This window comes from Pristiophorus japonicus, chromosome 19, assembly GCF_044704955.1.
Source record: "Pristiophorus japonicus isolate sPriJap1 chromosome 19, sPriJap1.hap1, whole genome shotgun sequence".
NCBI classification, from domain to species: Eukaryota; Metazoa; Chordata; class Chondrichthyes; family Pristiophoridae; genus Pristiophorus; species Pristiophorus japonicus.
This window is the reverse complement of record NC_091995.1, coordinates 52,402,532-52,430,523: the sequence shown is the minus strand read 5'-3', so window position 1 is coordinate 52,430,523 and position 27,992 is coordinate 52,402,532. Positions and strand designations below refer to the sequence as shown.

Below are 27,992 nucleotides of genomic sequence, written 5' to 3'. Positions count from 1 at the left end.
CCGCCCATTCCATACGCCTGATTTTCTAAAGTGCAGACAAGGTTTTTTCGAGCGTACAAAAATCTTCACTTACTCCATTCTAAGTTAGTTTGGAGTAAGTTTTCACTGCCGAAACTTTGAAAACAGGCGTAAGTGGCCGAACACGCCCCCTTTTGAAAAAAAATTCTGTTCCAAAGTGAAACTGTTCTAACTGACTAGAACTGGAGCAAACTAAATGCCGAGAATTTGAATTTCTAAGATACTCCGTTCTACACCAGTTGCTCCAAAAAATCAGGAGCAAATGAGGCCGAAACTTGGGCCCCGTGTAACTACGTCTCTGTAATGGCTATCAGATCATACCCATTTGTATCTATTTGTGTCATCAATTCATCTATTTTGTTATGAATGCTGCGTGCATTCAGATAAAGAGCTTCTAAATTTGTTTTTTTACAATTTTTTCCTGCTTTGACCTCACGTTCTGCTTCACCTTTATGTTTATACATTCTGTCCCTTCCTGTCACGCTCTGGTTTTCATTTCCTCCAGTGCTACCCTGCTCTATTGCCTTCTCCTTATTCTTTAACTTTTTACATTTTTGCTCACCTGGATTCCTGCCCCCTGCCCCCCCGCCCTTGGCAGTAATTAGTTTAAAACCCTCTCTACAGTCTTAGTTATTTGATCCGCCAGGACCCTAGTCCCTGCACGGTCGAAGTGGAGCCCATCCGAACGGAACAGCTCCCTCTTACCCCAGTACTGGTGCCAGTGTCCCACGAACCAAAACCTATTTCTCCCACACCAGTCTTTGAGCCACGTGTTTAACTCTCTGATCTTATTTACCCTATGCAAATTTGCTTGTGGCCCAGGTAGTAATCCAGAGATTATTACCTTTGTGGTTCTGCTTTTTAATTTGGCCCCTAGCTGCTCATAATCCCTCAGCAGAACCTCTTTATTTGTCCTACTTATGTTGTTGGTGTTATGTATTGATGTGTGTATCGTCCTGGTACCTTAAATGCATAATAAGCACAATGGTACACCACAGAGGGCGCTGTGGTGGGAGACCTGAAAGTACCTGCAAGAGGCAGTATAAAAGGCTGACCACCACACCTGGGACTCACTCTGGAGCTGTTCAATAAAGGACCAAGGTCACAGCAGTTAGATCAACACCAGACCTTGTGGAGTCAGTGATTTGTGTGCTACATACATCACATTGGCGACAAGGAAGCGGACAAATTCCACGCAACCATGGCGACTCTGGGCTCGCTAAAGGATTTTACCGTGGGCAATGATTGGGAGGCCTTTACAGAAAGGCTCGAGTACTACTTCACAGCAAACGGTCTGACGGAGGACACGAACGCACTGAGAGAGAAGCGTAAGGCAATATTGCTCTCCAGTTGTGGCGATGAGGTTTACTGTCTCGCCGGGATTTGCTGGCACCCGGGAGCGCCAGGGACAAGTCATACGAGGAGCTGACTGAACTCATTCATGACCAGTTGAAACCGAAGGAGAACATCCTCACGGCCAGATACAAATTTTACCATCACTGCAGACTTGAGGGCCAGGATATCACCAAATATGCTGCGGACTTCACGAGACTCGCGGCGCCGTGTGATTTTGGCGCACACCTTGACGAGGCGTTACGGGACATTTTCGTTATGGGGATTGGCCATGAGGGCCTCCTTCACACGGAACCCACAGTCACTCTGACAAAGGCCATCACCATCAGCCGGGCATATATGACCTCGATATGCAGCACCAAACAAATGATCCACACAGTCTTGAACCCGGCAGGCACTGTCCACAGGATAGTGCCCACCATGGACAAAACTGCAGAACTGCAGAGAGCATGGACCTCAGGGTCCTGGAACTCAGAGTCCGCTGAGCGGAGCCAATCAAGCAGCACCATGCTGGCGCTGTGGAGGAAGCCATGGGGCTCACCGGTGCAGGTTTGCGGGGTATACGTGCAATACCTGCCACACAAAAGGCCACCTTCAGTGTATGTGTAAAAGAAATCGGACTCACCATGTGGCTGAGGAGATGGGGGATGATCCACTGTTCTGCGAGGAGCAGGCAGGAGAAGATGAGGTGTTGGGACTGTACACGTGTACCGATGATTCGCCCCCGGTGATAAGGGAAGTAAAAATCAATGGAGTCCCTGTGAGCATGGAAGTGGATACGGGATCAGGTCCATCGTTGATGAGTCAGAGAACTTTTGATCAACTGTGGATTAACCCAGCTGTACGACCCAAACTGGTCCCGGTCATAGTGAAGCTGCATACCTACACCAGGGAACTGATACCTGTTCTAGGCAGAGCGATGGTGCAGGTATCCCACGGGGACGAGATGCACGGTTTACCTTTGTGGGTCGTTGCAGGCGACGGGCCGACGCTCCTCAGCCGGAGGTGGATGGGGATGGTCCGTGGGAGCTGGGAAGACTTCATCACTCCACAGGCTGCTGCTCCCCGGGGTGCCCCGTGTCCCCAGAGAGCAGCGCCGACCGAGCTGGAGCTGCAGCCTCAATCCACCCACAGGCAAGCCCCAGGCCCGGACCTTACACAGAGATCCTGCAGCCTCAGCCCCCACAGACAAGCCCCAGGCCCGGACCTCACACAGAGATCCTGCAGCCTCAGTCCCCACAGGCAAGCAGCCCTGCAGAGAGGGGCCTAGTGAGGGGGGGGGGGTGAGCCGGCAGGATGCGAGGGGTCCAGGATGGCCGGCGGATCAGAGGGGCCCACGCAGAGGGAGAGTCGGGCGGCGGTAGCAGCTGGAGGTCGGCGGCCACGACGGCCGCAGAGGAGGCCGCTACGGAGGCTGCAGGGGAGGCGGCAAGTCAGGTGGCAGCGGAGAGCAGTGGTGGCTGCAGCGGCGGAGGGCATCCGGAGCGGCGGAGAGCAAGATGGCGGCGACCTCGTGTACAGAGCAGCAGATCATCAAAGATGGCGGCGCCCAAGGAAAAGCCTCGTGGAATCCAAGATGGCGCCTTCAAAAGGAAATGCACCCGGGAGTCTTAAAAGGGCCTTACCATGTGGTGGTCCCCACAAAGTGACTTTTGTAAGGCAAGAGCGAGTCTAAAATGAGCTATGTTAATGTGAGATGACGGATTTATAATAAGAATTAATATTTTAATGCTGAATGGTCACTGTGTTTGTATAAAATAATGGATATGAAGTACAATTAATGATAAGAGCTAATAAGGAAATCGAGGATCCGTTACCATGTCACTGCACCTCACCCAGAGGAGCTGGGATTTAATAACTATTTAATGTAACTGCTCAGTGTACCCGCAACCCGTTGACGCAACATCTGTACCAGATAACATGTACCATACAAACGCACTGTCTATGCATACCTGCCCTCCGTTGGACAAACAAGGCCGAGATCCCCGGCAACGGCTTCGGGACTGGGGGGGGAGTGAGATGTTATGTATCGATGTGCGTATCATCCTGCATCCTGGGGGGGGGGGGGGAAGTGAGATGTTTTGTATTGATGTTTGACAAATCTTCTGGAATTTTTTGAGGATGTTTCCAGTAGAGTGGACAAGGGAGAACCAGTTGATGTGGTATATTTGGACTTTCAGAAGGCTTTCGACAAGGTCCCACACAAGAGATTAATGTGCAAAGTTAAAGCACATGGGATTGGGGGTAGTGTGCTGACGTGGATTGAGAACTGGTTGGCAGACAGGAAGCAAAGAGTAGGAGTAAATGGGTACTTTTCAGAATGGCAGGCAGTGACTAGTGGGGTACCGCAAGGTTCTGTGCTGGGGCCCCAGCTGTTTACATTGTACATTAATGATTTAGACGAGGGGATTAAATGTAGTATCTCCAAATTTGCGGATGACACTAAGTTGGGTGGCAGTGTGAGCTGCGAGGAGGATGCTATGAGGCTGCAGAGTGACTTGGATAGGTTAGGTGAGTGGGCAAATGCATGGCAGATGAAGTATAATGTGGATAAATGTGAGGTTATCCATTTTGGTGGTAAAAACAGAGAGACAGACTATTATCTGAATGGTGACAGATTAGGAAAAGGGGAGGTGCAACGTGACCTGGGTGTCATGGTACATCAGTCATTGAAGGTTGGCATGCAGGTACAGCAGGCGGTTAAGAAAGCAAATGGCATGTTGGCCTTCATAGCAAGGGGATTTGAGTACAGGGGCAGGGAGCTTTTGCTACAGTTGCACAGGGCCTTGGTGAGGCCACACCTGGAGTATTGTGTACAGTTTTGGTCTCCTAACTTGAGGAAGGACATTCTTGATATTGAGGGAGTGCAGCAAAGGTTCACCAGACTGATTCCCGGGATGGCGGGACTAACCTATCAAGAAAGACTGGATCAACTGGGCTTGTATTCACTGGAGTTCAGAAGAATGAGAGGGGACCTCAGAGAAACGTTTACAATTCTGATGGGTTCAGACATGTTAGATGCAGGAAGAATGTTCCCAATGTTGGGGAAGTCCAGAACCAGGGGTCACAGTCTAAGGATAAGGGGTAAGCCATTTAGGACCCAGATGAGGAGGAACTTCTTCACCCAGAGAGTGGTGAACCTGTGGAATTCTCTACCACAGAAAGTTGTTGAGGCCAATTCATTAAATATATTCAAAAAGGAGTTAGATAAAGTCCTTACTACTAGGGGGATCAAGGGGTATGGCGAGAAAGCAGGAATGGGGTACTGAAGTTGCATGTTCAGCCATGAACTCATTGAATGGCGGTGCAGGCTAGAAGGGCCGAATGGCCTACTCCTGCACATATTTTCTATGTTTCTATGTTTCTATGTGTGTATCTTCCTGGTACCTTAAATGTATAATAAGCACAATGGTACACCACAGAGGGCACTGTGGTGGGAGACCTGAAAGAACCTGCAAGAGGCGGTATAAAAGGCTGACCACCACACCTGAGAGTCACTCTGGAGCTGTTCAATAAAGGACCAAGGTCACAGCAGTTCGATCAACACCAGACCGTGTGGAGTCAGTGATTTGTGTGCTACATACATCACAGTTGGTACTCACATGGACCACACAACTGTATCTTCCCCCTCCCACTCCAGGTTCCTCTCCAGCCCAGAGGAGATGTCCTTAACCCTGGCACCAGGTTGGCAACACTGCCTTCCGGACTCATGCTCTCAGCTGCAGAGAACAGTACGTATCCCTCCAATGATACTGTCCCATTCCACTGCAAAGTTTCTTTTTATTCTGTCTAACCTGTGCTATATCTGACCTGGGATTGTTATGTGGGGCAGTGCAGAGGGAGCTTTATTCTTATTCTATCCTGAGCTATTCCTGACCTGGGATTGTTTGACGGGACAGTGTAAGAGCTTTCCTGTGTATCCAACCTGTGCTCTACCGACCCTGGTGATACCTCGACTGGGATTGGCTTAGGCTGCTTTGTGACATCATTCCTGGCTGCTGTTGTGATTGGACTAAGGCCTGCTATTTCCAGCCTAATAGTTGAAATGAACATAAAAACATTTTTTTTCAATCATTAAACATTAAAAAACCTGTACAATAAGGTGAGGTTGTTTTTAGTACCTTTAAAACATTAAAATTTGTTATTCAAAAAAAAAAATCAAATTTTTGTTAAATATATAATTAAATGGCATTTTAACTAATTTTAAATATGTAATGTTTTTTAATTTGATGTGTGCATGTATTTTGGGGGTATTCCCATTCATACTTATGGTGTTTCTGTACATACGGAATCCCCTGAGCAGGAATTAGGATCCATTTCTTTCATTGGTTGTGCCAGCCCACGTGATCCCAGGGGTGCTTGCGAACCACATGCATCCCTGGGATACGTGAGCCTTGACCAGCGTGTAGCCGGAGAGGCGAGACATTTGCCCACTGAAAGCCTCCAACCGCAAATTCAGGCCCATTGTATTTACACAAGTGAGAGTGTAATTATAGGAACACAGGAATAAGAGTAGGCACTTAGAACCCTCGAGCCTTTGAGATCATGGCTGATCTGTGACTTAACTCCATGTACCCACCTTTGCCCCATATTCCTCAATACCATTGGTTAACAAAAATCTATCAATCTCAGATTTAAAATTAACAATTGACCTCGCATCAATTGTCATTTACAGAAGAGAGTTCCAAACTTCTACCACTCTTTGCGTGTAGAAGTGTTTGCTAACTTCGCTCCTTAAAGGCCGGTCTCTCATTTTTAGATTGTTCCCCCAGAACACGAGGGATATCCCGATCCTGGAGCGATTGAGCCCAGTTTGAAACTTGACCTTCTTGTAGGCGTGGACAATCCACAAACAAAGTGGGCCAGTGTGAAGAGTGCAGGTCAGTTCGGTTGTACCCTGTAACATGTGCAATTAAGAGGACTGCCCAGGTTGTGACTAGGACGCAATGCTTACGAGGAGAAAATTCTTGTTCTACTGATGTCAGGGCAAGGCTAGCATAAGCAACAGGTCAACGGGGTACCTGTACCCCATGAGGTAAGGCAGTGTATATCTCAGTAGAGAAGCATAAGACGTCGGAATGGAATGGGCATGTGTAAACAATAAAGAAGGGAAAATGGGAGGTGAAGTAGCTGTACATATTAGTGATAAAATAATGGTAGTAGAAAAAAGTGATGCAGCTATCAGCAAGACAGAAATAGAATCCATATGGATAGAGATAAAAGATAATAAAGGATCAATCACAACAATAGGTGTAGTCTACAGACCACCTAATAGTGGAAGGGAGGTGGAGGAAGGAATATGCAGAAAAATTGGGGAAATGAGTAAAAAACATAGAATAATAATCATGGGGACTTTCAACTACCCCGATATTAATTGGACAGAAGAGGTAGGTAAAGGGGATAAGGGAATGGAGTTCCTACAATGTGTACAGGACTTCTTTCTAACCCAATATGTAAAAAGCCCAGCAAGGGAGGATTCGCTATTGGACCTAGTAATGAGAAATGAACCAGAGCAGATAAGAGAAGTAAAAGTAGGGGAACTTCCAGGCAATAGTGACCATAATATAATGGACGCGATGACTGCCAACAACATATAATCATTGCGCATGCGCAGTTCCAATGGTCTCTTGGTTGTTCTTACCGGATTTCGTAGTCAGCAATTATTTTGATCGGATGGAAATTAGTTTTGCTGGTCATTAGAATAATTCACAGTCCTGTTCCTCAAATGTGGCCACAGTCCCCAAAAGTTTAGGAAAGGACAGTAACTGTTCATAAAATCATAATGCTTGTAAAATGCTAATGACCATGATTCAATGTAAGTATTTGGACACGAAGATGTCGCAGGTTTAATGGCGAAGTTGTGCATGCACCCTGCCTAGATGATAGGAAAGATCTATTAAAAAACGCTGTGAACATTATCCTGCTAGTTGTGTGTTAATAAATCAAATTGCTAATGGGAGAATGTTGTGTGTTTTAAATTTTACTTTCATTTATTTCCAATAAAATTATTTCCAACAAGGGAAAAAAATGCTAGAGTTGGCATTTACGCAGACCTCCGTCTGCTGTGAATGTTACTATTTAAAATTTGTGATCTGACAGTTATGTGCAGAATGCTTCTGTGCAGCTTCCGGTTCACTGGCAGGAGTCACTCCGAACTATAATACGCTTTAAGATGATAATTGAGTAGGACATAAGTATGGTCGAAACCAGGGTAATAGATTGGAGAAAAACTGATTACACGGGACTGAGAATAGAACTTGGGAAAATAAAATGGGTAACGATATTGTCAAACAATGATGTAGAACAGCAATGGGAAACAGGCATTACTGCAGATATTTAAGAATTCATTAGAAAAAGTTGTCCCAGAGGACTAGCGGATAGCTAACGTAATACCTATATATAAGAAGGGGGATAGAACATGTCCAGGGAGTTATGGACCAGTCAGCTTAGCATTGGTGGTAGGAAAAATAATGGAATCCCTACCAAAGGAGAAAATTGAAGAACATCTAGAAACCAAAAATATAGTAATGAATAGTCAGCAGGGATTTCAAAAGGAAACGTTCTGCTGGACCAACCTCATTGAATTTTTTGAAGAGGCAACAGAGAGAGTAGACAATGGTAATGCAGTAGATGTATTTTATCTAGATTTTCAAAAGGCCTTCGATAAGGTACCGCATAATAGACTGGTGAACAAGGTCAGAGAATGCAGAGTCAGGGGACAAGTAGCAGAATGGATAACTAGCTGGCTTCAAGGCCAAAATCAGAGAGTAGGGGTAAAAGGTCACTATTTACAGTAGCTGAAGGTGGGTAGTGGTGGTCCACAAGGATCAGTGCTGGGTCCACTGTTGTTCACAATTTATATTAATGATTTAGACTTAGGATTCAAAACACAATTTCTAAATTTTTGGTGGTGGAAGATAGTCAATGCTGAGGTAGACTGCAACAATTACACTGAGCAGAATGGGCATATAATTGGCAAATGAAGTTGAACACAGATACATGTGAGGTATTACATTTTGGTAGGAAGAATAGGGAGGTCACTTATTACTTGGAGGGTTCAAGTCTAGGTGGGGTAGATGAACAAAGGGATCTTGGAATACAAAAACAAATCACTAAAAGTTGCAACACAGGTTAGCAAGGCCATAAAAAAGCAAACCAAGCACTTGGGTTTATTTCTAGAGCTATCGGTTACAAAAGTAGGGAAGTTGTGCTAAATCTCTGTCAACTCTTCCTTAGACCACACTTAGAGTACTGCGTACAGTTCTGGTCACCATATTATAAAAGATATATAGAGGCACTGGAGAGGGTGCAGGGAAGATTTGCAAGGATGATACCAGAAATGCGAGGGTATACATATCAGGAAAGGATGGGTCTCTTTTCTCTTGGTGGTGGGGGGGGGGGGCGGGGGGGGGGGGGAAGGCTGAGGTGTGAACTACAAGAGGTCTTTAAAATTATGAAAGGTTGTGATGGAGTGGATGCAGAGAGAATGTTTCCGCTTGATGGGAAGGGCTGTCAATATAAGATTGTCATCAAGATATCAAACAGGGAATTCGGAGGAAATTTCTGAACCCAAAGAATGATGTGAATGTGGAACTCGCTACCACAGGGAGTGGTTGAAGCGAATAGTATTTAAGGGGAGGCTAGACATGTATATGAGGGAGAAGGGAATGGAGGGTTATACTGATAGATTTAGATGAGGAAAGACGGGAGGAGGCTCGAGTGGAACATAAATGCCGGCATGGACTGGTTGGGCTGAATGGCCTATTTCTGTGCCATATATCCTGTGTAATCCTATGTAATTCTTCTTTTCTCCCACCAGTTTATTTTTATTCAATTGTGTTTTACTAACATTCAAAGTTTCCCTTTTGCTGTGTGAGATAATTTTGACCTTGTTTCTCACTCCTGGATCTCTGGTTCTCCCTTCCCTATTCTACATCCTCCCGCTCTCCCTCCCCCCCCCACCCACTCCCGACCCCCCCGCCCCCTCCCTCCCCCGCTCTCTGCATCTAAGCCGTGCTATACCTGACTTGGGAGTGTTTGGTGGGAGAATGTAGAGGGAGCTTTGCTCTACATCTAACACATGCTGTACCTGACCTGAGTGTGTTTGGTGTGACAGTGCAGGGGGATATTTACACTATACTTAACCTGTGTGATACCTGACTTGGGAATCTTTGATGGGTCAGTGTAGAGGGAGCTATGCTCTGTATGTAACCCGTGCTATACCTACAATCGAATTGTCTGATGGGAGAGTGTAGAGGGAGCTCTGCTCTGTATCTAACCTGTGCTGTAGCTGTCCTGGGATTGTTTAATGGCTAGCTGCAGAGGGAGCTTTACCCTTTATCTGACCCGTGCTGCAGCTGCCCTGGGACTGTTCGGTACGACAGTGAAGAGGGTTATTTACACTATATCTAAATCATGCGATACAAGACCTGAGAGTGTTTGATGAGTCATTGTAACCCGTGCTTTACCTGCCCTTGGATTGTTTGACGGGACCGTGTAGAGCAGGGTTGGGCAATTATTTGGCCTGGAGGGCCACATAACAAGTTTAGGTGAGCTGTTGAGGGCCGCCCACCAATGTTCCCCCTAAGGTGCATGGCCACACGGTCGTGCACCAATCGCGTGGTCCCACGCAGGCCGCTCCTCAGCTTCTGCCGCTGGAAGAGATATTGCGCGTGTGCAGCTGCATAGTGGCTGGTCTCACAGCAAATTTAAAAGGACCGCGCGTGAAACAAGATTAGAGGGAACATTGCACAAACATAAACATTGCATAAACATAAATTCAGATAGTAGTCAGATGTTATCTTAAATACACAACATGTTACTGGTTAGAAATTAATCCAAGATAAAAGTTGAAAATGTTGTGGTATCTTCTGGTCTCTGCAAATCAGTGCTGTGAAATAGAACTGTGCCCTATTTAGAGCCTGTGTCAGCATCAATTCCCCACCTCAGTCATCCTTATTTCTCTCTGCAAAGATTACTGATGCCATCCCACTTGGTGCCAGATGAGAACTCCCCTGCCGTCGTACTCTGGGGATCGGGAGGGAAAGCGCCGGTCACTTTCTTCAGTAAAAGAGTCATGAAGATGAGCAGCCATGACGCCATTCTAAATCGGATAGGGCATGTTCGACTCCACAGTGCATTCTGGGCATGGGTGTCCACCATTGGGGCCCAGAATCGCGGAAAAGATCCTTTTAAATCTAGCTGGGAAGAATCGCTTTTGCGAATTATTAATTGAATGAAGTATTGCTATGTTATTTCCTCGGCTGCAGTTCTCTGACCCATAAGAAGTGAAAGTGGATAAACGAATGTGCAGCTCGAGCTCCAGGTCACGTTCTATTTCTGTCCTGTCCAGCGGGGTGAATAGAATGACTTGGCGGGCCAGATATGGCCCGTGGGCCGTATTTTGCCCACCACTGGTGTAGAATCTGGCAGTCGGCAGAGATGTTCCCTAGCATGTTCATGAGGCCCTCTCTGTGTTGCGTCGCTTTCGTCGGCTGGTCTTGACATTCGAAGCCCAGTTAAGATGCCCCTACTTGTAGGAATTGTAAAAATAGTTCTTGTTTTCATTATTGGTTGCAATCTATTCGCATAGATTGTCAACATTACCAGCTAGAGCTATTCTGCAAAGATAGTTGTGCTGTGTTGAGGGAAGTGCTTCTTTCTTGTGTAGAAAAATATTCCACTTGCTTATTTGTTTTGCCTGATGTTGTAGCTAAGCTGCATGGACATTTGGCAAAATATTTGTGCAGCTAAGCTTTGGATACTGATTTCAGGTGCAAAATATGCAAATTCAAACAACTTTCATTTGGAAACCACAATCATTCGGCAGATGGTGCAAGTTCTTTTTCGCTGGTGTTTCGCTCATGCAATCACTTGTAATTCCTAAGAGGGAGAAACACATGTCTGAATGGTGATTTGAAAATGAGCATGTTATTCGAGCGCATTGTATATATTGGCCGTGAACTCGGGCGTGTACGAGGTGCGCAAACACCCGTGGGGTCCCTGCAACTTCTGGGTTAAGGTATGCGAAGCGCATGCGCTTAAACCCGGAACTTGCGATCCGTCAAGAATACTCTCGATGGATCGCATGCCTCCGGAAGTAAAGGGCCTCCGCGGAAGGAGAGTTGGGCTATTTGTCCAACTCCTGCCCAGTGAATGTACTTCAAATTCTTATGACTGATAAAGACAGGCGTAGAGCCGGCCTTCATCAGTGTAAGACTTTTAAAGCACAGAATAACACATTTTTTTCAATAATTTAAACATTTAACATCCTGTAGGTAAGTTTACAAATAAGGTAAGTTTACTTTCAGACCCTTTAAAATATGTAAATTTATTTTTCAAAAAATTACATTTTTGTTCTAAATAATTAATTAAACTCCATTCTGATCAATATGTGATGTTTTTCTTCAATTTATCCTAAGTGCTTCTGTGTTTTTGGGGGTATTCCCATTTGTTCATCTGGTGATTGGAACCACCAGAAGTATGAATGGGGATCCCCCTACTCTGATAGGTTGGGCCAGCCCATGTGATCCTTGGGCACTTGTGAAGCGCTTAAGTCCCTGGGATACGACTGTCTGTCCCAGCTGTGACAGAGAATAATTCCCATATTGGACTGTTCAGTCACCTAAGAACTCACTTTTAGGGGCCAAGTTTCGGCCTGAGTTGCTCCTGTTTTTTTGGAGCAACTGGTTTAGAATGGACTATCTTAGAAATTTGAATTCTCGGTATTTAGTTTGCTCCAGTTCTAGTCAGTTAGAATAGTTTCACTTTGGAACAGAATTTTTTTTCAAAAGGGGGCGTGTCCGGCCACTTACGCCTGTTTTCAAAGTTTCGGCAGTGAAAACTTACTCCAAACTAACTTAGAATGGAGTAAGTGAAGATTTTTGTATGTTTGACAAAACCTTGTCTACACTTTAGAAAATCAGGCGTAGGTTACAAATTAGGCGTAGGGAATGGGGGGGGGGGGGGGGTTTAAAGGGAAGTTTACAAACATTAAACACTTCAGTTTTACAAATAAAGAGCCATCATCAATAATAAATGATAAATACATCAATAAATCAACCAATAAATCAATCAAAAAAAATTAATAAAAAAATAATTTAAAAAAAATCAATAAATAAAACATTTTCTACTTACCGACTGCAGCACCGGGAGTCCTCCAACAGCGTGCTGGGACTGCCCCCGCAGTGTGTCTCTGTCAGTGTCTCTATCTCTCTGTCTGTGTGTGTGTCTCTCACTCTCTGTCTGTCAGTGTCTGTGTTTCTGACAGCGAGGGGAGGGGGAGAAGGGGGGTGGGTGGGGAGAAGGGGGGGTGGGTGGGGGGGAGGGGGAAGAAGGGGGTGGGGGAGGGGGAAAAGGGGGTGGAGGAGGGGGGTGGGGGGGAGGAGGAGGGTGGGGTGGAAGGAGGAGAGGAGGGGCGAGGAGAAGGGGGGAGGAGAAGGAGGAGAAGGGGGAGAAGGGGGGGTGGGAGGAGGAGAGGAGGGGCGAGTAGAAGGGAGAATTGGGGGAGGGGGAGAAGGGAGAGAGGAGGGAGGGAGGGAGGGAGGGAAGGAGAGAGAAGGGAGGGAAGGAGAGAGAGGAGGGAGGGAAGGAGAGAGGAGCGAGGGAGGGAGTGAGGAGGGAGGAGGGGGAGAGAGGAGGGAGGAGGGGGAGGGAGGAGGGGGAGAGAGGAGGGAGGGGAGGGGGGGAGAGAGGAGGGAGGGGAGGGAGAGAGGAGGGAGGGGAGGCGGGGGGAGGGAGAGAAGGAGGCTGAACGTCCGGGCCCAAGACTTTGGGCTGGATTTACAGGTAGGTGGCATCGGGTCTCGAGGGGGGGAGAGTCGCGGAGGTCCGGGGGGGGGGGGAGAGAGAGTCAGAGGAGGGAGTTGCGGAGGTCGGGGTGGGGGGGGAGAGAGAGAGTCGCGGAGGTCCGGTGGGGTGGGCGCAGAGGTCGGGTCGGGGGGTGGGGAGCGGAGGTCGGGTCGCCGGGGGGAGGGGGAAAGCAGAGGTTGGGTCGCCGGGGCGGGGGGGAGAGCGGGGGTCCCGTTGGGTCCGGTCGGCTGGGAGGAGCCTTATCCGCGCAGCCCCAGTGAGGCCATTCGGCCAGGGCTAGGGGCTGCGTGCTTCGGGCCCCTCCCACAGTTTTGGGCGCCTGGAGCTGCTGCACATGCGTGCCCACTGTAGAGGACCTGGCTCTGCCCCCGACAGCTCGTGCTGCGCCGCGCCCAGCTCCAGAGGATCTGCAGGGAGCCGGAGAATAGGAGAGTTTTTTTTCGGCGCACTTTGTGGCACGAAAAACGGGCGTCCAGGTCCGGGCTGCACTGTTTTAGACGCGGCCCGAAACCTGGGCCCTTAGAGTGGAAACAAGTCTTCCTCAATTTCGAGGGACTGCCTATGATGGTGGGATATATGGGCCTCTACACAGGGCTTTACATAGAGGCCCAGGACCAGATGTCTCCAAAACTCCGGGAACAACAGGTACCTTCGTAGAAATATTTGCATTCGGAGGCTTTTGACCCCAAATTCTGGACCATTACATCTCATATGCTGCCACTGCATTCTGACCGAAATTTGAAATAATTACCTCTAATGCTTTTTCTTTTACCTTGAACTTGCAAAACGGTGACAATTACAACCCTTAATGTCCATTCAATCTCATCGAACATTTTCTCTGTGTAGTAGGTGTCCAGCTCTTGGTTCGTAGCCCTGTGGATTACGGCACTTTAAGTGCACAACCAAGTACTTTCTAAATATGGTGAGGGTTTCTGCCTCTACCACCCTTTCAGGCAGTGAGTTCCAGACACCACCACCCTCTGGGTGAAAAAAATTCACCTCAAATCCCCTCCAAAACTCCTACCAATTACTTTAAATCTATGCCCCCTGGTTGTTCACCCCTCTGCTGAGGGAAATAGGTCCTTCCTATCCTCTCTGTCCAGGCTCCTCATAATTTTGTACTCCTCAATATGGTCTCCCCTCAGCCTCCTCTATTCCAAGGAAAACAATCCCAGCCTATCCAACCTTTCCTCATCGCTAAAATTCTCCAATCCTGGCAACATCTTGGTAAATCTCCACTGTACCCTCTATAGCGCAATCACTTCCTTCATGTAATGTGGTGACCAGAACTGCATGCAGTACTCTAGCTGTGGTCTAATTGATTCCTATTCATTTCGTACAAATGGAATCCCCATAAGTATGAATGGGGATTCCCTTTTATTGGTTGGGCCGGCCCATGTGTTCCCAGGGGCGCTTGCGAACTGCCTGTTCCTCTGGGATATGTTGGCCTAGGAGCGTGAATCTCGGAATGTGCCAGACCCACCTGGTAAATTTGTGGATTTTTATAATCCGTCTCCGACCACAATTTCTACCCCAATAGGTACTAAAATGCATACTTCATGTAACACGATTGGATACTTACTGTTGGGTGTGAACTGGATGGTGGGTGCATAGGAGTTTCTGAAACAAATTAGTGAATGTCTATAATTAGATTCTTTTTTATGTTGTATCAACATTGAATAAAGCAGAACCTTAGACGGTGTCAGCTGTGGCTCAGTGGGTAGCACCCTCGCCTTTGACTCAGAAGGTTGTGGGTTCAAGTCCCACTCCAGGAACTTGAACACTTGAATCTTGGCTGTCATTCCCAGTGCAGTGCTGAGGGAGTGCTGCAATGCTGAGGGAGCATTGCATTGTCAGAGGGGCAGTGCTGAGGGAGTGCTGCTGTGTCAGAGAGATAGTACTGAGGGAGTGCTGCATTGTCGAAGGTGCCATCTTTCGGATGAGATGTTAAACTGAGGCCCCGTTTTCCCTCTCAGGTGGACATAAAAGATCCCATGGCACTATTTTGAAGAAGAGCAGGGGAGTTCTCCCCGGTGTCCTGGCCAATATTTATTCCTCAATCAACATAATCAAAAAAAATCAGATTATCTGGTCATTATCACATTGCTGTTTGTGGGAGCTCACTGTGCACAAGTTGGCTGCTGCGTTTCCCACATTACAACAGTGACCACACTCCAAAAGTACTTCATGTTCTGAAAAGCACTTTGAGATATCCAGTATTCATGAACGGCGCTATATAAATGGAAGTCTTTCTTTCTTTTTTTATATACTAATTTTAACAAAGTAGGTCCCCTTTAATGTGAAATTGTATCCACAGACAAAGATATTCTATTCATGGCTGGTAAAACAATATGATTTTATATTAAATAGAGCTGTCCCAATAGTCCAAATCCTCTGCTCGTTCCCTATAACGCTGCATTTTCCTTTCATTTTCAACTGAATAACCAATTCCTTTTTGAATGTTACTATCTTGAATCTGCTTGCACAACCCTTTCAGGAAATGCATTACAGATGATAATAACTAGCTGTGTAAAGAAAAACAAATCTCCTCATCTTTATTTGGTTGTTTTGCTAATTATCTTAAATAATTGTTTCATAGGAACATAAGAAATAGGAGCTGGAGCCGGCCATTTGGCCCCTCGAGCCTGCTCCGTCATTCAGTAAGATCATGGCTGATCTGATCTTGGCCGCAACTCCACTTCCCTGCCCGCTCCCCATAACCCTTGATCCCCCTATACTTCAAGAATCTATCTATGTCCACTTTAAATATATTTAATGACTCAGCCTCCACAGCTCTCTGGGGCAGAAAATTCCAAAGATTCACGACCTTCTGTGAGAAGAAATTCCTCCTCATAGAACAGAGACCTAGAAATTTACAGCATTGAAGGAGGCCATTTGGCCCATCGTGGCCATAACTCTGTCTTAAATTGGCGACCCCTTATTCTGAAACTAAGACCTCTAGTTTTAGATTTCCACAGAGGGGGAAATATCCTCTCTGCATCTACCTTGTCGAGCCCCCTCAGAATCTTATATGTTTCAATAAGTTCACCTCTCAGTCTTCTGAACTCCAATGATTACAGGCCCAACCTGCTCAATCTTTCCTCACAAGACAACCTCTTCATCCCAGGAATCAACCTCGTGAACCTTCTCTGAATGGCCTCCAATGCAAGTATATCCCTCTTTAAATAAGTCCAAAACTGTACGCAGTACTCTGGGTGTGGCCTCACCAATACCCTGATCAGCTGTAGTAGGACTTCCCTACTTTTGTACTCCATCCCCCTTGCAATAAAGGTCAACATTCCATTTGCCTTCCTGATTACTTTTATCAGATGCTTTTGTCTAATGGCAGCATTCCAGTTTCCGTGTCAGAAGGTGGTGGGTTGTAACAGCAGTCCGGACCGTCCCACTGAATGGAGAGTGAAGCTCCGGTTTTGACCATTGGCTTGAAGTCCAGTGGGACACACTCGACTGATGTGTGTATCCCCCCCCCGTCCCAAATTGTATGAGCTGTTGAAAGCCATAAACCCTCCCAATCCTGTTGGAATTACAACCCAATCAACTGGTATGAAAACGGTTACAGATCGTTAGAATCATTACAGATATAGAAGTAGCATTGTTAATCAACTTGTGAATCCTTTCTTCCTTCCATTGGGGAGGGGCAACAAGGCAAGGGAATACACAATAAATGGCACGACATTGTAGAGGAACAGTGAGACCTTGGAGTGCATGTCCTGAGATCCTTAAAGGTAGCAGGCCAGGTCGATAAGGTGGTTAAAAAGGCATACGGAATGCTTTCTTTTATTAGTCGAGGCATAGAATACAAGAGCAGGGAGGTTATGTTTGAACTGTATAAAGCACTGGTTAGGCCACAGCTAGAGTACTGCGTACAGTTCTGGTCACCACATTACAGGAAAGTTGTGATTGCACTCGAGAGGGTAAAGAGGAGATTTACGAGGATGTTGCCAGAAATGAAAAACTTTAGCTATGAGGAATGATTGGGTAGGCTGGGGTTGTTTTGTTTGGAACAGAGGAGGCTGAGGGGAGATTTAATTGAAGTGTATAAAATTATGAGGGGCCGAGATAGAATGTATAGGAAGTGCCTATCAACAACCAGGGGACATAGATTTAAAGTAATTGGTAGGAGGTTTAGAGGGGATTTGAGGGGAAATGTCTTCACCCAGAGGGTGGTGGGGGTCTGGAACTCACTGCCTGAAAGGGTGGTAGAGACAGAAACCCTCACCACATTTAAAAAGTACTTGGATATGCACGTGAAGAGCCGTATCCTACAGGGCTATGGACCAAGAGCTGGAAAGTAGGATTAGGCTGGATAGCTTTTGCTCGGCCGGCGTGGACACTATGGGCCGAAATGGCCGCCTTTCGTGCTGTAAATTTCTATGGCTCTATGAAGGCAGGAATGTGAAGTTACAAACACAGCAACAATAATGTACTTAGGGAGGTATTGAAGATTTTTTGGTACTTACTCTTTTTAGACAGACACACGCCCAGTATCGCACTAATCAGGATAAGTAGTATGAACGCTGTACAACTCAAACTTATTGCCAAAACTAGACTGCAAGCTGGAAAAAAGACATTTTATATTTTACCATTTAGAAGAATTAACATAATAATGATAGCAAGCAGCTTTTGAATGTATATGTAGTTGGCTATTTAACATGATTCATTATATTTTAAGGGGAAGCTTGATAAACACATGAGGGAGAACCGAATAGCAGCTCATCCGCTGCTGAAGCCCTCATCCATGTCTTTGTTACCTCTAGACTTGACTCCTGGCCAGCCTCCCACATTCTATCCTACGTGAATTAGAGGTGATCCAAAACTCGGCTGCCCGTGCCCTAACTCACACCAAGTCCTGCTCACCCATCATCCCTGTGCTTGCTGATCGACATTGGCTCCTGGCTAAGCAGCGTCTCAATTTCAAAATTCTCATCTTTGTTTACAAATCCCTCCATGGCCTCCCCCTCCCTATCTCTGTAATCACCTCCAGCCCCACAACCCCCCCCGAGCTGTCTGCGCTCCTCTAATTCTGCCCTCTTGAGCATCCCTGATTATAATTGTGCCTTCTGTTGCCGAGGCCCCTGAACTCTCTCCCTAAACCTCTCCGTCTCTCCACCTCTCTTTCCTCCTTCAAGACCCTCCTTAAAACCTACCTCTTTTGCGCTAATTTCCAATTATGTGGCTCGGTGTCAAATATTTTATCTTATAATACTCCTGTGAAGCACCTTGAGATTTTTCGCTACATTAAATGCGCTATATAAAGAACATAAGAACAAAGCATAAGAATTAGGAGCAAGAGTCGGCCATTTGACCCCTCGAGCCTGCTCTACCATTCAATATCATGGCTGATCTTCTTCCTCAACTCCACTTTCCTGCACTATCCCCATATTCCTTGAATCCCTTAACATCCAAAAATCTATCGATCTCTGTTTTGAATATACTCAACGACTGATCCTCCACAGCTCTCTGGGGTAGAGAATTCGTGAGATTCACCACTCTCTGAGTGAAGAAATTTCTCCTCATCGCAGTCCTAAATGGCCGACCCCTTATTCTGAGACTGTGACCTCTGGTTGTATACTCCTCTGCCAGAGGAAACATCCTCCCTGCACTACCCTGTCAAGTCCTGTAAGAATGTTTCAATGAGATCACCTCTCATTCTTCTAAACACTAGAGAATATAGGCCTAGTCTGCTCACTCTCTCCTCATAGGACTATCCCTCCATTCCAGGAATCAGTCTGGTAACCGTTGTTGCACTCCCTCAATGGAAAGTACATCCTTCCTTAGGTAAGGAGACCAAAACTGTACACAATACTCCAGGTGCAGTCTCACCAGGGCCCTTTTTAATCTTTACTCTTGTACTCAAGTCCTCTTGCAATAAAGACCGACCATCTGCTTTCTTAATTGCTTGCTATATCTGCATGTTAACTTTCAGTGATTCGTGTACAAGGACACCCAGGTCCCTCTGAACATCAACATTTCCCAATCTCTCACCATTTAAAAAATACTCTGCTTTTCTATTTTTCCTCCAAAGTGGATAACTTCACAAGTTGTTGTTGTTGTTGTTATACTGAGGGTGAGATGAAGAGGGGTGGGAGAAGGTTCATGTGGACCACAAACACCAACATGAACCAGTTGAGTCAATGGCCGTTTTCCATGCTGCATATTCTATGTAACTCTATGTAATGTATGTAAATCTGCAGTTTTTATATAAAACCAGAAGTACAATATATGTTAAAAACTCCTCATTGTACTTACTAGAACCCGTTTGAGAAGCTTTAGTCATGGATTCTACACGACCTGTAATAGAAAAGTGAGAATATTTTAAATTATCTTATTGAAAACAAATGGCACACGTTTTTTTCATTTGATCCTGGGATATTGGCGTCGCTGGCAAGGCCAGCATTTATTGCCCATCCCATAATCGCCCTCGAGAAGGTGGTGGTGAGCCGCCTCGTACAACTGAGTGGTTCGCTCGGTCATTTCAGGTGGCAGTTACCAGTCAGCCACATTGCTGTGGGTGTGGAGTCACATATCGGCCAGACCAGGTAAGGGCGGCAGATTTCCTTCCACAAAGGGCATTAGTGAACCAGATGGGTTTTTACTACAATCCGGTATTTACATGCTCACCATTACTGAACCGAACTTTTCATTCCACATTTCTTTAATTAACTGAATTTAAATTCCCCAGCTGCCATGGTGGGATTTGAACTCTTGTCCGATGTAGTCCAGGTCTTTGGATTATTAGTCCAGTAGCACAACCACAAAGCTACCGTTCCAATGTAGGGGACAGTAGCAGTCAGATTGTATACAGAGATATGGAGCACAAAATCAAGGAAGTTTATGATGAACCTTTCTAAAACAATGATTCAGGATCCACTGGAGTATTGTGTCCAATTCTGGGCACCGCACTTTAGGAAGGATGTGAAAGTTTTAGAGCGGCTGCAGAGAATATTTATGATGTCCTGGGGGTAACATTTGTTAATGCAGTTCGGGAGTGTTTAAACTAATATGGCAGGGGGATGGGAACCTATGCAGCGAGGCAGGGCGAAGTAATATGGAGTCAGAAACAGATAGTAGAAAGGTAAAAAGCAACAGTGGAAGGCCGAGTAAACAAAGGCAAGAAACAACAAGGGCCACACTACATCATACATTAAAAAAACAAGCCTGAAGGCTTTGTGTCTTAATGCAAGGAGTATCCGTAATAAGGTGGATGAATTCACTGTGCAAATAGATGTTAACAGATATGTTGTGATTGGGATTACAGAGACGTGGCTCCAGGATGATCAGGGCTGGGAACTCAACATCCAAGGGTATTCAACATTCAGGAAGGATAGAATAAAAGGAAAAGGAGGTGGGGGAGCATTGCTGGTTAAAGAGGAGATTAATGCAATAGTTAGGAAGGACATTAGCTTGGATGATGTGGAATCTATATGGGTAGAGCTGCAGAACACCAAAGGGCAAAAAACGTCAGTGGGAGTTGTGTACAGACCTCCAAACAGTAGCAGTGATGTTAGGGAGGGCATCAAACAGGAAATTAGGGGTGCATGCAGTAAAGATGCAGCAGTTATCATGGGTGACTTTAATATGCATATAGATTGGGCTAACCAAACTGGAAGCAATACGGTGGAGGAGGATTTCCTGGATTGCCTAAGGGATGGTTTTCTAGACCAATATGTCGAGGAACCAACTAGGGGGGGTGTTGTGTAATGAGAGAGGATTAATTAGTAATCTCGTTGTGCGAGGCCTCTTGGGGAAGAGTGACCATAATATGGTGGAATTCCACATTAGGATGGAGAATGAAACAGTTAATTCAGAGACCATGGTCCAGAACTTAAAGAAGGGTAACTTTGAAGGTATGAGGCGTGAATTGGCTAGGATAGATTGGCGAATGATACTTAAGGGGTTGACAGTGGATGGGCAATGGCAGACATTTAGAGACCGCATGGATGAACTACAACAATTGTACATGCCTGTCTGGCGTAAAAATAAAAAAGGGAAGGTGGCTCAACCGTGGCTATCAAGGGAAATCAGGGATAGTATTAAAGCCAAGGAAGTGGCATACAAATTGGCCAGAAATAGCAACGAACCCGGGGACTGGGAGAAATTTAGAACTCAGGGTTTGATTAGGGCAGGGAAAATAGAGTACGAGAGGAAGCTTGCAGGGAACATTAAATGGACTTCAAAAGCTTCTATAGATATGTAAAGAGAAAAAGGTTAGTAATGACAAAGGTAGGTCCCCTGCAGTCAGAATTAGGGGAAGTCATAATGGGGAACAAAGAAATGGCAGACCAATTGAACAAGTACTTTGGTTTGGTATTCACTAAGGAGGACACAAACAACCTTCCAGATATAAAAGGGGTCAGAGTGTCTCGTAAGAAGGAGGAACTGAGGGAAATCCTCATTAGTCGGGAAATTGTGTTGGGGAAATTGATGGGATTGAAGGCCGATAAATCCCCTTGGCCTGATGGACTGCATCCCAGAGTACTTAAGGAGGTGGCCTTGGAAATAGCGGATGCATTGACAGTCATTTTCCAACATTCCATAGACTCTGGAGTGGAGGGTAGCCAATGTTACCCCACTTTTTACAAAAGGAGGGAGAGAGAAAACAGGGAATTATAGACCGGTCAGCCTGACATCGATAGTGGGTAAAATGATGGAATCAATTATTAAGGATGTCATAGCAGCGCATTTAGAAAGAGGTGACATGATAGGTCCAAGTCAGCATGGATTTGTGAAAGGGAGATCATGCTTGACAAATCTTCTGGAATTTTTTGAGGATGTTTCCAGTAGAGTGGACAAGGGAGAACCAGTTGATGTGTATTTGGACTTTCAGAAGACTTTCGACAAGGTCCCACACAAGAGATTAATGTGCAAAGTTAAAGCACACGGGATTGGGGATAGTGTGCTGGTGTGGATTGAGAACTGGTTGTCAGACAGGAAGCAAAGAGTAGGAGTAAATAGGTACTTTTCAGAATGGCAGGCAGTGACTAGTGGGGTACTGCAAGGTTCTGTGCTGGGGCCCCAGCTGTTTACATTGTACATTAATGATTTAGACGAAGGGATTAAATGTAGTATCTCCAAATTTGCGGAGGACACTACGTTGGGTGGCAGTGTGAGCTGCGAGGAGGATGCTATGAGGCTGCAGAGTGACTTGGAGAGGTTCGGTGAGTGGGCAAATGCATGGCAGATGAAGTATAATGTGGATAAATGTGAGGCTCTCCACTTTGGTGGTAAAAACAGAGAGACAGACTATTATCTGAATGGTGACAGATTAGGAAAAGGGGAGGTGCAACGAGACCTGGGTGTCATGGTCTATCAGTCATTGAAGGTTGGCATGCAGCTACAGCATAAGAAAGCAAATGGCATGTTGGCCTTCATAGCGAAGGGATTTGAGTACAGGGGCAGGGAGGTGTTACTACAGTTGTACAGGGCCTTGGTGAGGCCACACCTGGAGTATTGTGTACAGTTTTGGTCTCCTAACTTGAGGAAGGACATTCTTGCTATTGAGGGAGTGCAGCGAAGGTTCACCAGACTGATTCCCGGGATGGCGAGACTGACATATCAAGAAAAACTGGATCAACTGGGCTTGTATTCACTGGAGTTCAGAAAAATGAGAGGGGATCTCATAGAAACGTTTAAAATTCTGACGGGTTTAGACAGGTTAGATGCAGGAAGAATGTTCCCAATGTTGGGGAAGTCCAGAACCAGGGGTCACAGTCTAAGGATAAAGGGTAAGCCATTTAGGACCGAGATGAGGAGAAACTTCTTCAACCAGAGAGTGGTGAATCTGTAGAATTTTTTACCACAGAAAGTTGTTGAGGCTAATTCACTAAATATATGCAAAAAGGAGTTAGATGTAGTCCTTACTACTCGGGGGATCAAGGGGTATGGCGAGAAAGCAGGAATGGGGTACTGAAGTTGCATGTTCAGCCATGAACTCATTGAATGGCGGTGCAGGCTCGAAGGGCCGAATGGCCTACTCCTGCACCTATTTTCTATGTTTCTATGTTTCTATGAGAATAGTTCCAGGTCTGAGAGACTTCCGTTACGTGGAGAGACTGGAGAAGCTGGGGTTGTTCTTCTTGGAGTAGAGAAGGTTGAGAAGCGATTTGATAGAGGTGTACAAAATCCTGAGGGGTGTAGACAGAGTAGATAGAGAGAAACTGTTCCCATTGGCGGAAGGGTGGAGAACCAGAGGACACAGATTTAAGGTGATTGGCAAAAGAACCAAAGGCGACTTGAGGAAAACGATTTTACGCAGCGAGTGGTTAGGATCAGGAAAGCGCTGTCTGAGAGGGTGGTGGAGGCAGACTCAATTGTGGCTTTCAAAAGAGAGTTGGATAAATACCTGAAGGAAAAGAAAAATGCCGGGTTACGGCGAAAGGGGGAGGGGGGAGTGGGACTAGCTGATGTGCTCTTGCAGAGAGCCGGCACAGGCTCGATGGGCCGAATGGTTTCCTTCTGTGCTGTAACCATTCTGTGATTCTATCCATCATCTTCCAAGACAATCACAAATTTTATAAAATACCATAAAATCCTGCTCTACCATTTTGTTTTGAAATATGTTCCATTTTCGCTGCTAGCCAAAGGTAATGCAATTGGTGAGGACTAAGAAGGCAAAGGAATAAACTTTAAATGGTACAACACTGGAGAGAAATGATGAGACCTTGGAGTGCAGGTCCTCAGATCATTGAAGGTGGCAGGCCAGGTAGATAAGGTGGTTAAGATGTCATATGGAATACTTGCCTTTACTCATCGAGGCATAGAATACAAGAGCAGGAATTGAACTGTATAAAACACTGGTTAGGCCGCAGCTAGAGTACAGGTGCAGCACCTAAAATCCAGAACCCTCGGACTGAGGCTGTTCCGGATTCTGGGATTTTCCGGATATTCGATTTGTTTTCTGACGTCACGAATCCGGAAATACCCGAGCCCAAGTCCGGGTCTTTCCAGATTTCGGAACGTCAGAAAGGGGAGGGAGGTGGGAGGACTCCCATCGAAGAGATGTTTGGGCACTCCGGCCATGCCGAGGTTGTTGTCGTCGGGCAGGACCCCGCCGAGGTTGTCAGCGGGCCCCCGCCGAGGAGGTGTTCGGTCGGGCCCCGCCGAGGAGGTGTTCGGGCGGTCTGGCCCCGTCAAGAAGGTGTTCGATCAGGCCCCGCCGAGGAGGTGTTCGGTCGGGCCTTGCCGAGGAGGTGTTCGGTTGGACAGGCCTCGCCGAGGAGGTGTTCGGGCGGTCTGGCCCCGTCAAGAAGGTGTTCGGGCGGACGGGCCCCACCTAGGAGGTGTTCGGTCGGGCACCGCCGAGGAGGTGTTCGGTCGGGCACCGCCGAGGAGGTGTTCGGTCGGGTACCGTCGAGGAGGTGTTCGGTCGGGCACCGCCGAGGAGGTGTTCGGTCGGGTACCGTCGAGGAGGTGTTCGGTCGGGCACCGCCGAGGAGGTGTTCGGTCGGGTACCGTCGAGGAGGTGTTCGGTCGGGCACCACCGAGGAGGTGTTCGGTCGGGTACCGTCGAGGAGGTGTTCGGTCGGACACCACCGAGGAGGTGTTCGGGTGGACTGGCGAGAAGGCCCCAAGGGAAGGGCAGTGGCGGTGAGGTGAGCGGTGGCAGGGTTATTGGGTCCGGATTCCAGAACATTTTATGGATTCCGGACGACCCTGCCACCGATCGGTCCAGATTCTGGAACATTTTGGATTCCGGAACTCCGGATTCTCGATCCTGCACCTGTACTGTGTGCAGTTCTGGTCACCACATTACAGGAAAGATGTGATTGCACTGGAAAGGGTGCAGAGGAGATTTACAAGAATGTTGCCAGGACTGGAGAATGTTGGCTATGAGGAAAGATTGGAGATGCTGGGTCTGTTTACTTTGGTACAGAGGAGGCTGAGGGGAGACCTGATTGAGGTGTATAATGTTATGAGGGGCCTGGATAGAGTGAATAGAAAGGACCTGTTTCCCTTGGCATAGGGGTCAACAACCAGGGGGTATAGAATTAAATTGGTTGGAGCTTTAGAGGGGATTTGAGGGGAAATGTCTTCACTAAGTGGATGGTGGAGGTCTGGAACTCACTGCCTGAAAGGGTGGTAGAGGCAGGAACCCTCAGCACATTTTAAAAAGTACTTGGATGTGCACTTAAAGTGCCGTAACCTACAGGGCAACGGACCAAGAGCTGGAAAGTGGGATTAGGCTGGATGGTTCTTGGTCGGCCAGTGCGGACACGATGGGCCGAAATGGCCTCCTTGCGTGCTGTAAATTTCTATGGTTCTATACATCACCCAGTGAAACACATCACCTCCCATTGAACTCACCAATCACAGTCACTTCCATCAAATTACTTCTGGCTGAGTAGGCCAGTACACCGTTCACTTCTATGAGGCATTGGCATGTGTAGTTCCCCACGTCGCAAACACTAATGTTTACAACAGAAATGGTGACGTTGCTCCGTCCGACTGCCAGGTGGTGGTTCATGTATTGATCGTCACTATTGTCGTAGAAGAAACACTGTTGCTGGGTGGCAGCAGTACATGTCATGCTGAGATTCCCGCCTTCGATAACCTCAGCTGACGATGGATGGAGAGTACTTAAAGGGGCCTTCACGTCTGGTGTAAAACAATGTCAATAAACTCAATTAGAACTTGTTAGGAAAGTATGAATATTTGGTTTCAATGAAAATAAAGATGTACATTTGTATGGCGCCTTTCACAACCACCGGACGCCCCAAAGCACTTTACAGCCAATTAAGTAGTTTTGAAGTGTACCGACTGTTTTATTGTAGGAAACACGGCAGCCAATTTGCGCACAGCAAGCTCCCACAAACCGCAACATGATAATGAAAAGAAAGAAAGACTTGGATTTATATGGCGCCTTTCATGACCACCGGATGCCCCAAAGTGCTTTACAGCCAACAAAATAATTTTTGAACTGAAGTCACTGTTGTAGGAAAAGTGAAAGCCAATTTGCGCACAGCAAGCTCCCAGAACAAGCAATGTGATAATGACCAGATAATCTGTTTCTGTTATGTTTATTGAGGGATAAAAATTGGCCCTTGGACACCGGGGATAACACCCCTGGTCTTCTTCGAAATTATGCCATGGGATCTTTTGCCTAAGAGAGTAGCCAGGGCTTCAGTTTAACGTCTCATCCAAAAGGCAGCTCCTCCAACAGTGCAGCACTCCCTCGGAATGTCAGCCTAGATTTTTGTGCTTAAGTCTCATGGAGTGGGACTTGAACCCACAACCCTTCTGATTCAGAGGCAAGTGTGCTGCCCACTGAGCCACTGGCTGACATTGCAGTTCCTGAGTTATGTAAGGTTAGTGTTAATAGGTGAGGCCATGCAGGGATTTCAAAACAGGGATGAGAATTTTGAAATCGAGGCGTTGCTTAACTGGGAGCCAGTGCAGGTCAGCAAGCACAGGGGTGATGGGTGAGTGGGACTTGGTGCGAGTTAGGACACGGGCAGCTGAGTTTTGGATGACCTCCAGTTTATGTAGGGTAGACTGTGGGAGGCCAGTGAGGTGTGCGTTGGAATAGTCAAGTCTAGAGGTAACAAAGGCATGGATCAATGTTTCAGCAGCGGATGAGCTGAGGCAGGGGCGGAGACGGGTGATGTTACGGAGGTGGAAATAGGCGATCTTAGTAATGTTGCAGATATGTGGTCGAAAGCTAATTTCAGGGTCAAATATGAACAGTCTGGTTCAGCCTCAAACAGAAGTTGGGGAGAGGGATGGAGTCAGTGTCTAGGAAATGGAGTTTGAAAATAATGGCTTTGGTCTTCCCAATATTCAATTGGAGAAAATTTCTGCTCATCCAGAACTGGATGTCGGACAAGCAGTCTGACAATTTAGAGATCTTGGCGGGGTTGAGAGAAGTGGTAGTGAGGTAGAGCTGTGTGTTGTCAGCGTATATGTGGAACCTGATGCTGTGTTTCCAGATGATTCTATTGCAGTTGAACTTCATTGGAGTTTAGAAGAATGAGAGGTGATCTTATTGATCCATATAAGCTTCTGAGGGGGCTCAACAAGGTAGATGCAGAGAGGGTGTTTCCCCTAGTGGGGGAATATAGAACTAGGGGGCATCGTTTCAGAATAAGGGGCCACCCATTTAGAACTGAGATGAGGAGGAATTTCTTCTCTGAGAGTTGTAAATCTATGGAATTCTCTGCCCCAGAGAGCTGTGGAGGCTGGGTCATTGAATATAGTTAAGGTGCAGATTGACAGATTTTTGAACGATAAGGGAGTCTAGGTTATTAGGAGTGGGCAGGGAAGTGGAGCTGAGCCCATGATCATATCTGCCATGGTCTTATTGAATGGCGGAGCAGGCTCGAGGGGCCAGGTGGCCGACTCCTGCTCCTATTTCTTATGAACTGAAAGTAGAATGTTGACGCAGAGTGTCCGCTGTACTGACGGTATCATGCTTGAGTGCGGAGATAACGCAGCACTTTGGGCCTTCCTACTCACCAAGTACCGTTAATCGGATGGCATCACTGGGCTTCGATCTTACCCGCCTGGGTGACAGCTGATCGCAGATACATCGGTAATTTCCACCACTTTCCCGATTCACATTGGCCATGGTGAACACCGCTTTCTCCGTGGACTCGGAGGTAACATTGTAAATCATCCTACGATCCCTGTACAAGTAAATGCACCTGCGACCTTCGACCTGCACTTTGCAGCTGATGCTGACGACCCCGCCTTGGAGCGCCATGCCGGAAACGGGGTCAAAGGTCATAGTGGGCTTCGGAACATGGCCTGAAAATGCAAGGAATTCAATGACTCGGTTATCCTGCGCTGGAGGG

At 46.7% G+C, this 27,992-nt stretch overlaps 1 protein-coding gene and 1 pseudogene across 1 annotated transcript; both read right to left on the bottom strand.

Moving 5' to 3' along the window:
- LOC139230222 (zinc-binding protein A33-like) overlaps positions 1-27,992 on the bottom strand; it is an 853,736-nt pseudogene that overhangs the window by 67,320 nt on the left and 758,424 nt on the right.
- On the bottom strand, positions 10,804-27,901 carry LOC139230594 (contactin-2-like). Its single transcript, XM_070862416.1, has 5 exons — positions 27,655-27,901; positions 25,507-25,797; positions 19,453-19,494; positions 17,664-17,759; positions 10,804-11,253 (listed from the first exon to the last, which is right to left on the bottom strand). The coding sequence occupies exons 1-5, from the start codon at positions 27,899-27,901 to the stop codon at positions 11,162-11,164; spliced, it is 768 nt and encodes a 255-aa protein (XP_070718517.1). The 3' UTR covers positions 10,804-11,161.